The 14,245-nt window shown below is 38.9% G+C and overlaps 3 protein-coding genes across 7 annotated transcripts in view; 1 reads left to right on the forward strand and 2 right to left on the reverse strand.

Annotated features, from left to right (window-relative positions):
• Positions 1–10,607, reverse strand: part of TRAPPC13 (trafficking protein particle complex subunit 13) — a 41,232-nt gene extending 30,625 nt beyond the window's left edge. For 3 of the 4 annotated variants that reach the window (XM_019013272.4, XM_019013271.4, XM_019013270.4), the window contains exons 1-2: positions 10,309–10,448; positions 41–109 (exon numbers count right to left, since the gene is read on the reverse strand). In XM_019013272.4, the coding sequence (XP_018868817.1) occupies positions 41–109; positions 10,309–10,354 (115 nt within the window). In that variant the 5' untranslated portion in view covers positions 10,355–10,448. Of the gene's footprint in view, positions 1–40; positions 110–10,308 lie in introns of all 4 variants that reach the window. The other variant, XM_019013273.4, reaches the window with a different exon arrangement.
• Positions 4,719–10,413, reverse strand: SHLD3 (shieldin complex subunit 3). Its single transcript, XM_055367683.2, has 2 exons — positions 10,309–10,413; positions 4,719–5,953 (listed from the first exon to the last, which is right to left on the reverse strand). Exon 2 carries the CDS (start codon positions 5,831–5,833, stop codon positions 5,081–5,083), a length of 753 nt encoding a protein of 250 aa, XP_055223658.1. The 5' UTR covers positions 5,834–5,953; positions 10,309–10,413; the 3' UTR covers positions 4,719–5,080.
• Positions 10,608–10,921: 314 nt separating the features above from the next.
• The window catches only part of TRIM23 (tripartite motif containing 23), a 36,442-nt gene continuing 33,118 nt past the window's right edge, over positions 10,922–14,245 (forward strand). The window contains exon 1 of one of the 2 annotated variants that reach the window (XM_019013277.4): positions 10,922–11,225. In XM_019013277.4, coding sequence (XP_018868822.1) covers positions 11,145–11,225 — 81 coding nt within the window. In that variant the 5' untranslated portion in view covers positions 10,922–11,144. The remainder of the gene's footprint in view (positions 11,226–14,245) is intronic. The other variant, XM_063700720.1, reaches the window with a different exon arrangement.

Below are 14,245 nucleotides of genomic sequence, written 5' to 3' on the forward strand. Positions count from 1 at the left end.
CCTTTCCCTAGGTGCAAATAGAGGAAAGCATGTGCCATACCAGGTAAGTCTTTCTCTTCACATGTTACTGGGATGTTGGTGAATAAAGTAGGCTTAGTCAGCCGCATCACTGTGAAGTAAAAAAGTAAAAGAAAACAAAACATTAATACTGCTTAGAGTTAATATTCTCAAGTCTAGTGTATGACATTCATCCATTTTATACTAACATAAAATATAACCTAAATACTTCCTAAATATAATGCTACATACTTCCTAAGGTTATCACACATCAGTGATTTATTAAGAATTGTAATGTTACAAAAAGAATTTTATATAAGCACCATTTATTTACAACCTATGAATTATAAAAATTAAATGTAAATACAATATACATTCATTATAGAAAAACTGGAAAATATAATTTTTAAAGCTTAAAGAGTATTAGGAGCATAAGGCTTTAAAAAAATTCTAAGTGATTTCACCGTAAACAATATCAACAAAATATTAACATTGGAAACTCAGTGTTTTTTTTTTTTTTTTGAGACAGGCTTACTCTGTTACCCAGGCTGGAGTGTAGTGGTGCGATCTCGGCTCACTGCAACCTCTATCTCCCAGGTTCAAGAGATTCTCCTGCCTCAGCCTCCTGAGTAGTTGGGATTACTGGAATGCACCACCATGCCTGGTTATTTTTTTTTGTTTTTTGTATTTTTAGTAGAGACGGGGTTTCACCATGTTGGCCAGGCTGGTCCCTAACTCCTGACCTCGAGTGATCTGCCTACCTTGGCCTCCCAAAGTGCTGGGATTACAAGCATGAGCCACCATGCCCGGCCAAGTGTTTCTTCAAGTAATATTAATTCTGTGTAGAAATTACAAAAATGTCAGAAAACATATACGTTTATATAATTCCAATCAAAAGTAAGATATTATTTTTGGAACATGACAGAATGTGTCTAAAGTTTATTTAGAGAAACAAATAAATGAAAATAAGCTAAGGAAATTAACGGAGAAAAAAAGAGGAAGAACTGAATTTACTACATAACATATTTAAGTCCATAATCAACTAATTGACTTATTAATATAAGACCATACCGATATATTAGTTTTTCAAAAAAAAGATAGGATATACTTATATAAAGAAATAGCTGGGAGTGGCCAGGCATGGTGGCTCACGCCTGTAATCCCAGCACTTTGGGAGGCCAAGGCGGGCGGATCACGAGGTCAAGAGATTGAGACTATCCTGGCTAACACGGTGAAACCCCGTCTCTACTAAAAATACAAAAAATTAGCTGGGCGTGGTGGCGGGCGCCTGTAGTCCCAGTTACTCGGCAGGCTGAGGCAGGAGAATGGCATGAACCCGGGAAGCGGAGGTTGCAGTGAGCCGAGATTGCGGCACTGTACTCCAGCCTGGGCGACAGAGCAAGACTCCGTCTCGAAAAAAAAAAAAAAAAAAAAAAAAAAAAAGCTGGGAGAGATATTTTAAAAAACAACCTCTTGACAAAAAAAAAATCAATTAAAGGATTAGAAGTTAAAAAAATCAATTAGCAAAAGGATTATTCATTATAAGGTGCAAAGACATGGTTAGCTATCTGGAAAAATAAAATTTAACTAAAAAATTGACTTTAAATATAAATAGACAAAAATTAAACCACAGAAAAGTAAAAAAAAAATGAAATTGAATATTTATTATAGTCTAATAAGTAAACTCTATAATTTTTTAAAAAATCTTTTTCAGTTACTTCTAAAGACTGTCGTTTGACCACATCAAAATAAAAACAAAAACATAAAATTAAAAAGTCATAAAAACTTGTAAAATTTTTCAGAAAATGAATCACAGAGGGCTAGTTCATTATTAAAAGTATTCCTTCAAATCTGGCTGGGCGCAGTGGCTCATGCCTGTAATCCCAGCACTTTGGGAGGCCGAGGCGGGCGGATCACGAGGTCAGGAGATCGAGACCATGGTGAAACTCCGTCTCTACTAAAAATAAAAAAAATTAGCCTGGCATGGTGGCGGGCGCCTGTAGTCCCAGCTACTCGCAGAGGCTGAGGCAGGAGAATGGCGTGAACCCGGGAGGCGGAGCTTGCAGTGAGCCGAGATCGCCCACTGCACTCCAGGGCAACAGAGTGAGACCCCGCCTCAAAAAAAAAAAAAAAAAATCCTTCAAATCAAAGCCAAAATACTATAAAGACTATAGACCTACATGGTCAATTCAGAATATAAGTAATGTTCTAGCATATGTAAAAATGTACCACCCAACTACTAATTAACCAACTATGGCATTCATATCAAATTTAGTGGCTTTCTCATTCTGGTTTCAGCTTAAATGTCATCTTTTTCAGAAAAAAAGTAACAGGTCATTCTGTTTCACTCATGGTACCTTGTATTTATCATGCAGTATATTTATTTGTTTATAGGACTCCTTTCCAAACTCCATGAGGTCTAGGCTCTTATGTACTACGTTCAGTTTTGTAGCATCCATATTTGGTGTAGGTTCTGCTATTCAGATCTTCCCTGAATAAAATAATTAGCACTTCATGAAAGTCCCTAAATAACTGACATTATTTTGAAAGTGTAAGTTTCAGAAACTGAAGGCAATTAACAACCTGCTATATTAAGCAGCTGGCTTGTGAAATAGTCAACAAATGCTACCCTTAAAATTTCTGAAGTTACTCTGTATAGCTAGCATTTACTGAGCATTTACTAGCGCCAGGCATTATGCTAAATATTTTACAAGCTGAACACATTTAATTCTCATGAGTACTCTCTAAGTTGGTATTACATTAACCCCAATATACAGATAGGGCATTGACAATGCCTGCAGAGGGTAATTTGCATACAAAGGATTATATTAGTAGATAAATGGTAGACTCTAGATTTGAACCCTGGTGATTTCACTCTGTTCAAAAATAATTTATATAATAATTATTAATTATAAGCCTGGAGCCATAAACCTGGAATGTCATGCCTTACCAGAAACACCCCATGGGAATTCAAAGTAGGAACGTATTCCAAAGAGTATTAATCAGCTACAGATGAATATGGGGAGGCGTTTCCAACCTTCACTCTTATTTTTAACTACGAAAACAGAGAAAAAGGTGCCCCGAAAACAGATAAAAAGGTGCCCTGAAAGTGATACACAGGAGGCAGTTTCTCCCAATTTAAACAGCTAAAATCACTAGACAGGGTCTCATTTTGTTACCCAGGTTGGACTACAGTGGCACAATCATGGCTGACTGCAGCCTTGACCTCCTGAGCTCAAGTGATCCTCCTGCCTCAGACCCACCCCCTACCCCCGCCCACCAAGAGGCTGCGACTACTGTCGCATGCCACCATGCCCGGTTAATTTTTGTATTTTTTGTAGAGACGGAGTTTCACCATGTTGCCCAGGCTGGTAAGTTCACTTTTAGTACCAGTTGGTGTTTTCTATTTCTTCCCTATTATTTTTTTCATTTCATTAGAAAACAAATCTGAATAAAGAGAAAATACAGTCTCAAGGGAATCCTGAAACATTCCTTTTTTTTTTTTTTTTTTTTAGTGTCCTGGAGTTCACCCAAACGTGTAGCTAACATATTTGCTTATTATAGGTTCCAATTTCTATTCTAAGAAAAGTCGTATAAAGCTTAGTTTTTCATGATTCCTGTGGTTTAGCAGGGGATGAGATGGTGGGTAAAAAATGATCCTCCATTAAAAATAAAGTGATCCCAACTTCGTATTAAAAGCAACTTTTTTCTTCATATTTTCAGATTATGGCCTTTGCAGCAACGTAGATGCAACTGGAGGCCATTATCCTAAGCCAATTTATGCAGGAACAGAAAATCAAATACCACATATTCTCATAAGTGAGAGATAAACAATGAGTATACATGGACACAAAAAACAGAACAATAGACACTGAGGCCTATTTGAGGGTAGAAGGTGGCAGGGGGTGAGGACTAAAAAACTACCTATTGGGTATTATCCTGATTACATGGGTGACAAAACTATTTGTACACCAAACCCCTGTGGCACACAATTTACCCATATCACAAATCTGCACATGTACCCCTTGAACCTAAAATAAAAGTTAGAAAGAAAAAAAAATTAGTGGGCTTCCATTTTAAGCAACCTCAGCCATCTCAGGCTATGAAGAATCCCTCTGAAGGGAATGTTTACCATGCATTATCAAGCTCCTACCATGACAGGCACTGTGCTTCAAGGTAAACATGTCTATATTCCTAGTTAAGTGCAGTCTTATTTTTCTTAGGGAGCTGGTGTGTTTAATAGTAGTAATGACATGTAAGCTGTGTGAGGGCAAGGTCCATGTCTGTCTCCTTCCCTAGTATATCCTAGCACCTAGTGCAAAGTAGGCATTTAAATATGTTAAACAAACATACATGCTTCTACAAAACTTTTACTGTTTTAATCCCTTTGAGCATTTTTATGAGGTGATGTGTAAAACCAATTACAAGATTATGCTTAAGGGGAACCTACAATGCCTCCAATCATCAGCCAAGTAATAATTAGCACTAACTATCATTAATATTGAATTATCTGTATTAGAAGAAATAAACAATAATTCAACATTTGATACTTTCCTTCAAAACAGGATACATTATCGTTTTAGGCAAAGTATACATTTTGTATCGTTGTTTGAAAACAGCCTATCAATTGTTATTACATATCTTTGGAAACATCATTATAAATCTAGACTAGTCTCCCACTTTGAACTACATTCATGCCACATAAATAGCACTCCAAAGAGAACTGTTTCGAGTTTTATTTTTTAAAAAATTACACTTGAGGTAAGGAAAAAAATACAGTAAAATTAGATTTTAGAGATTAACCAAAATCCAAACTATACAACTTAATTCATAACTAATTCAATCACAGTTTGTAACAAAAGGAACAGAACATTTTTACCTTCAAATTCAGTGTAAACAATAATTTATCACATTTAAAAGAAGGCTGCCAATAAGTAGAACTCAGAAATTTCTTGACTTAATTGACAAGCCTAGGAATTCTAAAAAGTCATTAAAAATTTTAAAACCTGTAAAAATTATTTTATCTATTTCAATCCATATTCATTTCATTCAGAATATTCTTTTTGACAATCAGTGGAATTCATTACATACTAAAAATAACACCATATTTATGCACAAATAAATTAATTTTTCCAGTAAGAGCTAATCTTCCTTTAAGAAGACTTCCCACATATTCACAATACATAATATCACAGAACACCCATATTTGGCCTAAATGCCTCTGAATTGTAGCATTACAAGATGGAAGTTCATTGTGCCTAATAATTTGATTGAGTTTTGTCCAAATGTCTTCCAGAGTTTGGCTGTTACAAATAGTGTGTTCTATTGTCCATCTTGCTCTATAAAGTGAGTGTAAATTTAGTGCCTTTAAACTATCTTGCAATTTTTTAGACAAAGGAGAAACGTTTTTAGTACAATTATTGCTGGGAAGGGAAATACTCCAAGATCTCCTCTTGTGCTGTTTTCCCTTTTCTGATTGTTTACCCAGATTTCCAGAATTAGTCTGTTCCTTCAGTGTGTGTGACCAGGTTAAATGCTGCTTTTTCAAGCTAGGTTGAAACTCCAATAGATCTACTGTGCAATCATAACTGTGTGACTCAGCATCATGTTCTGAAATGGTTAAGTACTGTTTCACATCTTCAGCTGCCTCTTCAGAAATCACAGGTGGTGATCTTTTAGGTCTGAGTGGAAGCTTGGACCCATCATATGGAAACCAAGGTATAAATCTTGATAGCGGACGAGTAGGAAAGTCTTGAATTGCTTTTTCTGCAATTTTTGGCAGTTGTGTGGGATCACTCTCATATGGTCGATAATGTAATATTACTTCTGTAGTCATTCTGCAGTAATCCAGTTACTCTTAGTGATGAGAAAATTTCTTAGCTGAACTCCTCAGAGCTAGAATGTTAATTTATTATTGCAAGATTGTCTCTCTTGCCAAATCAGAGGGAAACAGGACCTAAAGTAGAAGTATTGCAAAGAATAAGATATGGTAGGGATACCCTGCCTACCAATAGGCAGGGAGAAAAGGAAAAACAAAAACCAAAAACCAATCCCAATGTGGTATTTTACCAAAGTGCTATTGGTAAATGTGAATGTAATCTACAAACCTGAAAATTCTTTCTCTTACGAAAATAAGGGATCTGAACTAGATGCCCTATAAAATCACTTCCTGCCTAAAAATGCTAGTAGTCAACATATTTAACTCAATAGATATAAAGGACTTGGAAGTATCAATATTAATATATTAAGTAATAATAGTCTTAAAACTTTAGCAGAAACAAAGAGTAAATGAATGATTCTTAAAATATTGTTTTCATATGAATTAACAAAAAATGTAATATTTAAAAATTTGAGGCAACTAAATTGAGGACAATGAAATCACTGTAAATTCTAATCCAACATGGTGAAAACCCGTCTCTACTCAAAATACAAAAAAAAATTAGCTGGGTGTGGTGGCGCATGCCTGTAGTCCCAGCTACTAGGGAAGCTGAGGCAGGAGAATAGCTTGAACCTGGGAGCCAGAGGTTGCAGTGAGCCAAGATCATGCCACTCAGCCTGGGCGACAGAGCAAGACTTCATCTCATTAAAAAAAAAAAAAATTCTAATCTGTCTGGAAGAAAATTAATCATTTTATACTTAAAATTATGTAGATTTGCCAGGTGTGGTGGCTCATGCCTGTAATCCCAGAACTTTATGGGGGCCAAGGCGGGCAGATCACGAGGTCAGGAGCTCGAGACCAGCCTGGCCAACATGGTGAAACTCCGTCTCTACTAAAGATACAAAAAAATAGCCGGCTGTGGTGGCGTGTGCCTGTAATCCCAGCTACTCAGGAGGCTGAGGGAGGAGAATCGCTTGAACCCGGGAGGTTGAGGTTTGCAGTGAACTGAGATCACGTCATCGTACTCCCATTGCACTCCAGCCTGGGTGACAGGGCAAGACTCCGTCTCAAAAAAAAAAAAAAAAAAAAAATTATATGGATTCCACCAAACAAATATATAGATAGAATATTTGATGATTTCACGTCATTCTCTGTAGTAAAAACTAAAACCATTAATATGGTTTAACTTTGCTAATATGGTTTAACCAGGCTAAGAACCAGTTTTGTGACACTGTCTTCTCCTCATAATCCAGACGATTAAACAGTATGGAGACCCTAATACCATGGCTTTTGAATTCCAGTTTGGAAGAGAACAAGAAGTATAGACTCCTATTTTTTTCTCTTAGAGCACAGAAGTCCTCAAGTTGCCCCAAATTAAGTCACTGATAATAAATTCCAGCATATGGTGCATAGGCTCAAGAATGAAGCCTTCCAATATCTGCAAGTTAGGCTTGCTAATCAGGCCCAAAGCTGTAAGAGCCATAAAACAGGCTTTTTCACATCCTAACAACAGCAGAAAAAAATAAGTTGAATCCCTTCTCCCCAAAAATCATTAGAGAATTACTTGATGAGGGTTCTCCCACTGCTAGGGTAACCATGAGTATGGATTCTTGTCATCATATCACAATAGAATCACTGTCTGATTCTGAAGAGTTAGAAGAAATAATTTCATGATTCTTTTTACCTACTGATACTGCCCACTAACAGATCTGACAACTCTCAAATTCATAAATAATTGTGATCTTTAACATCCATAATTTTAAATATGGATCTAAATGTTATATATTCTTTCAAGAACTAATGATGCACTAATGTTTTTCTTCCCTGTTCCTTATACTTTCACATTGTAAAATATGGCACTGAGAAATTCTCTTGTTGTCTAAAGTCAATCAGTGTTATACTCAAGGGACAACTTTTTTTTTTTTTTTGAGACAGAGTCTTTGTTGCCCAGGTTAGAGTGCAGTGGCACAATCTCGGCTTACAGCAACCTTCGCCTCCCAGGGTCAAGTGATTCTTGTGCCTCAGCCTCCTGAGTAGCTGGGACCACTGGTGCACAGCATCACGCCTGGCTAATTTTTGTATTTTCAGTAGAGACGGGGTTTCATAATGTTGGCTAGGCTGGTCTCGAACTCCTGATCTCAAGTGATCAGCCACCTCACCCAACCAAGAATAACAAGATATTATCTTTAACATTTTACATACTAAAAGATAAAGTGAACTTAAATGACCACTTAAATTAATACATTTGGCATTCAGCATCAGCACATTGAAATGTGTGAAAATTGTTGATTAACTAGAACAATGGGTTAACTATAAGATGGTACCAAAGAGGTTTAATAAAGTTGAAACTATCAGTCAATTTTAAAGCACTTGTCCGTTTAGGCTGCTTATTGTTTTTTTTTTTTTTTGAGACAGGGTCTCACTCTGTCACCCAGGCTGGAGTGCAGTGGCGCAATCTCAGCTCACTGCAGCCTCTGCCTCCGAGGTTCAAGCGATTCTCCTGCCTCAGTCTCCCGAGTAGCTGGGATTACACCACCACACCTGGCTAATTTTTGTATTTTTGGTATAGACGGGTTTTCGCCATGTTGGCCAGGCTGGTGTCAACTCCTGATCTGAAGTGATCTGCCAGCCTCGGCCTCCCAAAGTGCTATGACAGGCGTGAGCCACCACGCCTGGCTTAGGCTGCTTAAATATTCTTTCTTAGGTATCCTTGGTTTTGGAAAAAAAAGAATAACAGAAAACTAAAAATTCCCAGTGGCAGTCTCTGTATCACTGGAATTTAATTTTTTGTTTGTTTGTTTTTTGAGACGGAGTCTCGCTCTGTTGCCTAGGATGGCGTGCAGTGGCGTGATCTCGGATCACTGCAAGCTCTGCCTCCCGGGTTCACGCCATTCTCCTGCCTCAGCCTCCTGAGTAACTGGGACTACAGGCGCCCGCCACCACGCCTGGCTAACTTTTTGTATTTTTATAGATACGGGGTTTCACTATGTTAGCCAGGATGGTCTCGATCTCTTGACCTCGTGATCACCCGCCTTGGCCTCCCAAAGTGCTGGGATTACAGGGGTGAGCCACCACGTGCGGCTGGAATTTAACTGTTTTTAATAGCTTCTAATTTGTATAAATCACACGTAGCAGCTAATAGAACTGTTCCCAATTCCCATCGGAGTAGCTGGTAGAGGAATTATCTCTGAGAATGCTGCTTCATTCTTTAGGAGGCAACACGGACTCTTGGAAAGAGAGGCAGGCCTTGCGTTGAAACACTGCCTCAATCACTAGCTATGTGATCTTGGAAAAGTTACTTAAACTCCGAGAATTAATAGTTACTCCACATACTTGAAGTGAGATTGTGAGATAAAGAACATGACAATTAGTTGCTTTTCTTCTTTTCCCTCTTCTCCACGAGTAACAATCCATTTTAATCTCCATTTTAGTCTAGATCATTTGCTCAGGTTAAGCTTACAGGTCCCATCACTGTATCACTAAACATTACAAAGTTCCACAGTAAGAGACAATCTCGCTAACACAGGCATCATTATATGAGACTGATGAGCTTCTAGAAAGTCTGATGACTACATCATAATGGGAAGGATAAGGCGTTCCTCAAAATGGATGCCATAAGTAAAGTAAGTGCAATTCAATTGAACCCGAATGTTTATTGAGCATTTCCTCAGCTCATTCAAGAAGTCATTGTTAACCATATATTAAGGCATCCAAGAAACAAAAAGCGCATTTGTTGTAGTAAAAAACAAATAAAATAAAGCTGAAAAGATTTCAAATAAAAGGTTTCCAGAAAATAGGCATTAAAAAAATTGTCCTTAAAAAAAAAGTGCTGCTGTTTTTTCCTAAATAATGATCTAATTAAATCACCAAACTTACTCAAAATGGCTGTGTGCAAAAAATGAGAGTTGACATTAGATCTCGGACATATTTCCCACATACACAGTGATTTGAAGTAAACTGCAGTTTGTTTTGAATAAATCTAAGTTATATGCTGTATTACTATGTATTGCTAAATTCTCTGCACTGCTGTCATGCAATACTAATTTTACAGGGGAAGCTGAGCCTGATTAAATTCGTCAGTGCCACAGGAAGAAACAAGAGACAGAAGGAAAAAGCACTTTGGATGCCCGCTGTAATTCACAGAGATCTCCACGGTAGGAGCGGGACGTCAGCTTCTGCGGCTAAAATCTCGTGAGTGAAGCAGCACAGATTCAGAAAGAATGATTTACCAGGTATCTATTTCATTCTAGAAAGGGGCCCATAAACCTAAAAAGCATCCAGGAGAAATCACTTCCTCCCGCTTGGCGGCAAAGGACAGAGCAGGATGGCGAGCACTGAGTGTTTAAGAAGAATGAGGCCTACATGGCAAAGGCTTCGATAAGTAGGGAATGCAAGGAAACAGAAAAGGGGGAATCAGGTTCGCAAAAGTTTACCTTTTAGCGCCAGCAGGTGCTCCTGTTTAGGGGGATTCACTTCCATTTTGACCGGCACTTTTGACCCACGGCCTACGGGGGCTGGACAGGTTCAACTTGCCCCGGAAGGAAACGGAAAACCTCGCGTTTGGCAAAACCAAAAGTCAAACGCACTCTCAACCTCTCTCCGGTGGTGGTACCTTAAATTCTCCTACTGTGTCCTTTACAAACTGGCTTCTTTTCAACAAGTCCATTTCTTCTATCTTAGAAACGTAGGCATAAAATACTTTGTTTTCCATCTGCAATCACACATCGCGACTGCAGGAAAAGAAACCACCCCTAGGTAACAATACGCTGCCTCCCAAAGGCCAACGTTGCCGGAGTTTTTTTTTTTTTAAAAAAAAAAAAAAAAAAAAAAAAAGAGAGAGAGAGAGAGAGGCATGCTGGGATTTGTAGTTTATACAAAAACCGCGTTGCCTGCAGGGAGATGCCCGTACCCCCTCACCGCCCTCAGTTTACGCCCTGGCTGGTTTGCGATTCGAGAGAAAAAATCATTAAAGGATCTGGAGTTTCACCCCAAAACTTTAATTGTTTTATCCCTTCTTTTTTTTTCTTGTCTTTTCTCCAGCAGCTGCAGACTACATAATGAAAAATAACAAAAGTGCCCATGCGCGAGGCTGCGCAACTAACCACCCGACGACTGCGGGGAGGAGGAGTAAGAGTCGGCTAAGCGGCGCCCAGTGTCCTACTGCGCCTGTGCGCCGGTGGCGTGCGCAGAGGCCTCTGGGTAGGTGGCTCAACCCCGCCTCTCAGTTGAGGACTCTGAAGGCTGTTTCTGTGGCGCTGCCCTTGTGAGGATGGCTACCCTGGTTGTAAACAAGCTTGGAGCGGGAGTAGACAGTGGCCGGCAGGGCAGCCGGGGGACAGCTGTAGTGAAGGTGAGGGACCTTGCGTGCTCTATTCTCCACCATCGGCCTCCCTTCGGTTCATCCTGGAGACCTGGCGGCATCGCCGCGGCCCAGGCTTCGATAGGTGGGATGCGCGGCCTCTGGGCCCCTTTAGGCATTACAAGTCTCGTCCTCTCCTCTGCATCCTTTCTCTCCTATGGCCTGAAATTGCCTGGTCTTCTGCTCATGACATGTCATCATCGGGAGATTTGTGGAAAGGAGCTTGCGGGCCAGTGGCAGTGACCTAGACCGGTCTTTTCTCCAGGTCCTCTGCTTTTAGTTAAACTCAACAGACATTAATTAGCTTAGTATTATAAATTGAGTCATCATCATCGTAACTACGTACTAAGTTACGTGTTTTAGCTTGTTAATATCTACTTATGAAGTAGATGTTAACTCCCATTTTACAGGGAGGAAACCCAGGTTTAGGTAAACAGTGTGTGGCAGAACCCCGGGTTGACCGGCTTTAAAGTCTGTGCTTTTCGCTCTTGTACTGCGTCTGTAATCAGACATCTGTTATTGGCTGAGCTACCCTCTCCCCTGTTAGTAGTACAGTCTATTAACTCTTTGCACAAGTCTGCAACATCGTCATAGCTGGGCATTAACGATAGAGTTTATGAATTTTCTTATGCTTGAAGTTTGAGATTCTACCATGTATACATGCTCCAGAATCAATTTGCTAAAAAATCATTTGAAATATGTGGCACTCATTTTTCCCTTCCACTGTTGTGCACGGAAAGATCTGGAGGGGAGAACTGATCTCATTGGTTTATAGAGTAACCTTCAGGAGCATCTCTAACCTAAGAGACTGATAATTCTCATTCCTGGCTACATATTAGGATCACTGAGGAGTTTTAGTACACTACTGATGCACTCCTCCTCCAGTTCTGATGAGGTTGACATCAGTATATTTTAGGAATTACCAGAAGTTATTTTAATGTGCAACCAGGGTTATGAATTACTGATCAAGGTAATATATGAAGTTTTTTTCACATCTTGAAAAGTAGACACCTATGATTATTCAGGTAATGTTGGTTTTATATGACAGCAAATGAGACATTTCTTCCCACAATTTAGTATCAGTGAATATTGGTGGTTGTTGATTCAGATGACCTTTAGGTACTAATGAAGTTATTCTACAGGTACACAGCATATCTGATTTGCAGAAGAGCCCTCATTATTAGGCATGTTGTGTGATTGAGATTTTATTTATTGAATTGTGCTTTTGCTAAGTAGAGAATACTTGAAGAGTACTTTGTGAATTAACTTGAAGTTTAAGTTTTATTTCGTAATTGGAATGGGTATCATTGCAGTATCTATTTTTTTGTTACCCTGTTTGCCTTACAGTCTCAAAAGTGTACCAAAGCCTGATGTAACTCCAGTTTCTTACAGCACAGAATTTGATACATTGGAGGCTCACCTTGTTCATTTTCATCTTAACGTGTAAAATATTCCTGAACTGTGCAATGAAATAGTCCTTTCTGACAAAATCTTCATGCCATAATTTGTAGTAGGTATAGTAGCATAAACTAAAAAAATCTCACTGTCATTTCTATAGATGAAAGCAAGAAGTATTTATTGGAAGGTAAAAGTTGAAGTATATAATGCTAATACTGTGTAAAATGGCCTTTTGATTGTGATCTAGTTGATAATGACATGGTTTTTATCATTAGAGAAAACAGTAACGTAAAAATCTGATATTGTGGCTAGGCGCGGTGGCACACGCCTGTAAAGCACAAAGTGCCTGGGAAGCACTTTGGGAGGCCAAAGTGGGCGGATCACTTGAGATCAGGAGTTCGAGACTAGCCTGGCCAACATGGCGAAACCCCGTCTCTACTAATAATACAAAACGTAGCCAGGCATTGTGGTGTGGACCTGTTAATCCCAGTTACTCAGGAGGCTGAGGCAGGAGAATCACTTGAACCCAGGAGGCGGAGGTTGCAGTGAGCTGAGTTTGTGCCACTGCATTCCAGCCTGGGCGACAGAGTGAGACTCCATCTGAAAAATAAAAGATAAAAAATCTGATATTGTGAAATAACTGACATTTAAAAATATATCACAGAAAGTTTCACACCTTTAATCTGAGCACTTTGGGAGGCTGAGGTGGGAGGATTGCTTGAGCCCCAGAGTTTGAGACCAGCCTGGGCAACATGGTGAGACCCTATCTCTACAAATAATAATTAAAAAAATTAGCCAGGCGTAGTGGCACATGCCTGTGGTACCAGCTACTTGGGAGTCTGAGGCAAGAGGGTTGTCTGAGCTTGGGAGGTCAAGGCTGCAGTGAACCATGCTCAGGCCACTACACTCCAGCCTGGCTGACAGAGTGAGACCCTTTCTCAAAAAAAAAAAAAATAATAATAATAAATAACAATATAAAATAAAATATAATCTGATTGATTACAGTTTGATTTACAAGTAATAAGTTTGAAGCTTTTTTGGCATTTTTTGAAGTGTAAAATTAAGAGCTTTTTCCTATCTAGGGCTTTTTGCTGTTAACCACAATTCCTATTTACAGATACTGAGGAAATATTTTCTTGCTGTATAATTTACCGAGTTGCTGCAAAATAGTCTAGTAACTTTATTTTTGGACCTGTGTTTGGCTTGCTAATCAATGGAATTTTATTAGTGCTTTTTGAAAAATACATTAACAGCATAAGAAAATTCTTTTAAATCTTGTATAGTGGTGGGATCAGAGATACAGGATTGAAATGAACTAAACAATTTTAATATGGTTCTTTGGAGTTTATTGTCATAAACAAATTTAATTTATTAGAGTATCATAATAACAGCATTTATAAAATGTTGCATTTATTTTATATCAAATTCTATTGTGAATTTTTGAGATAGAGCCTCACTCTGTCGCCCAGGCTGGAGGGCAGTGGCACAATCTCAGCTCACTGCAAGCTCCGCCTCTTAGGTTCATACCATTCTCCTGCCTCAGCCTCCCGAGTAGCTGGGACTACAGGTGCCCGCCACCGCACCTGGCTAATTTTTTGTATTTTTGGTGGAGA

Source organism: Gorilla gorilla, chromosome 19 (genome assembly GCF_029281585.2).
Source record: "Gorilla gorilla gorilla isolate KB3781 chromosome 19, NHGRI_mGorGor1-v2.1_pri, whole genome shotgun sequence".
NCBI classification, from domain to species: Eukaryota; Metazoa; Chordata; class Mammalia; order Primates; family Hominidae; genus Gorilla; species Gorilla gorilla.

Coding starts and splice junctions, on each gene's coding strand:
- SHLD3 (XM_055367683.2), bottom strand. CDS start 5,833: ATGACTACAGAAGTAATATTACATTATCGACCATATGAGAGTGATCCC.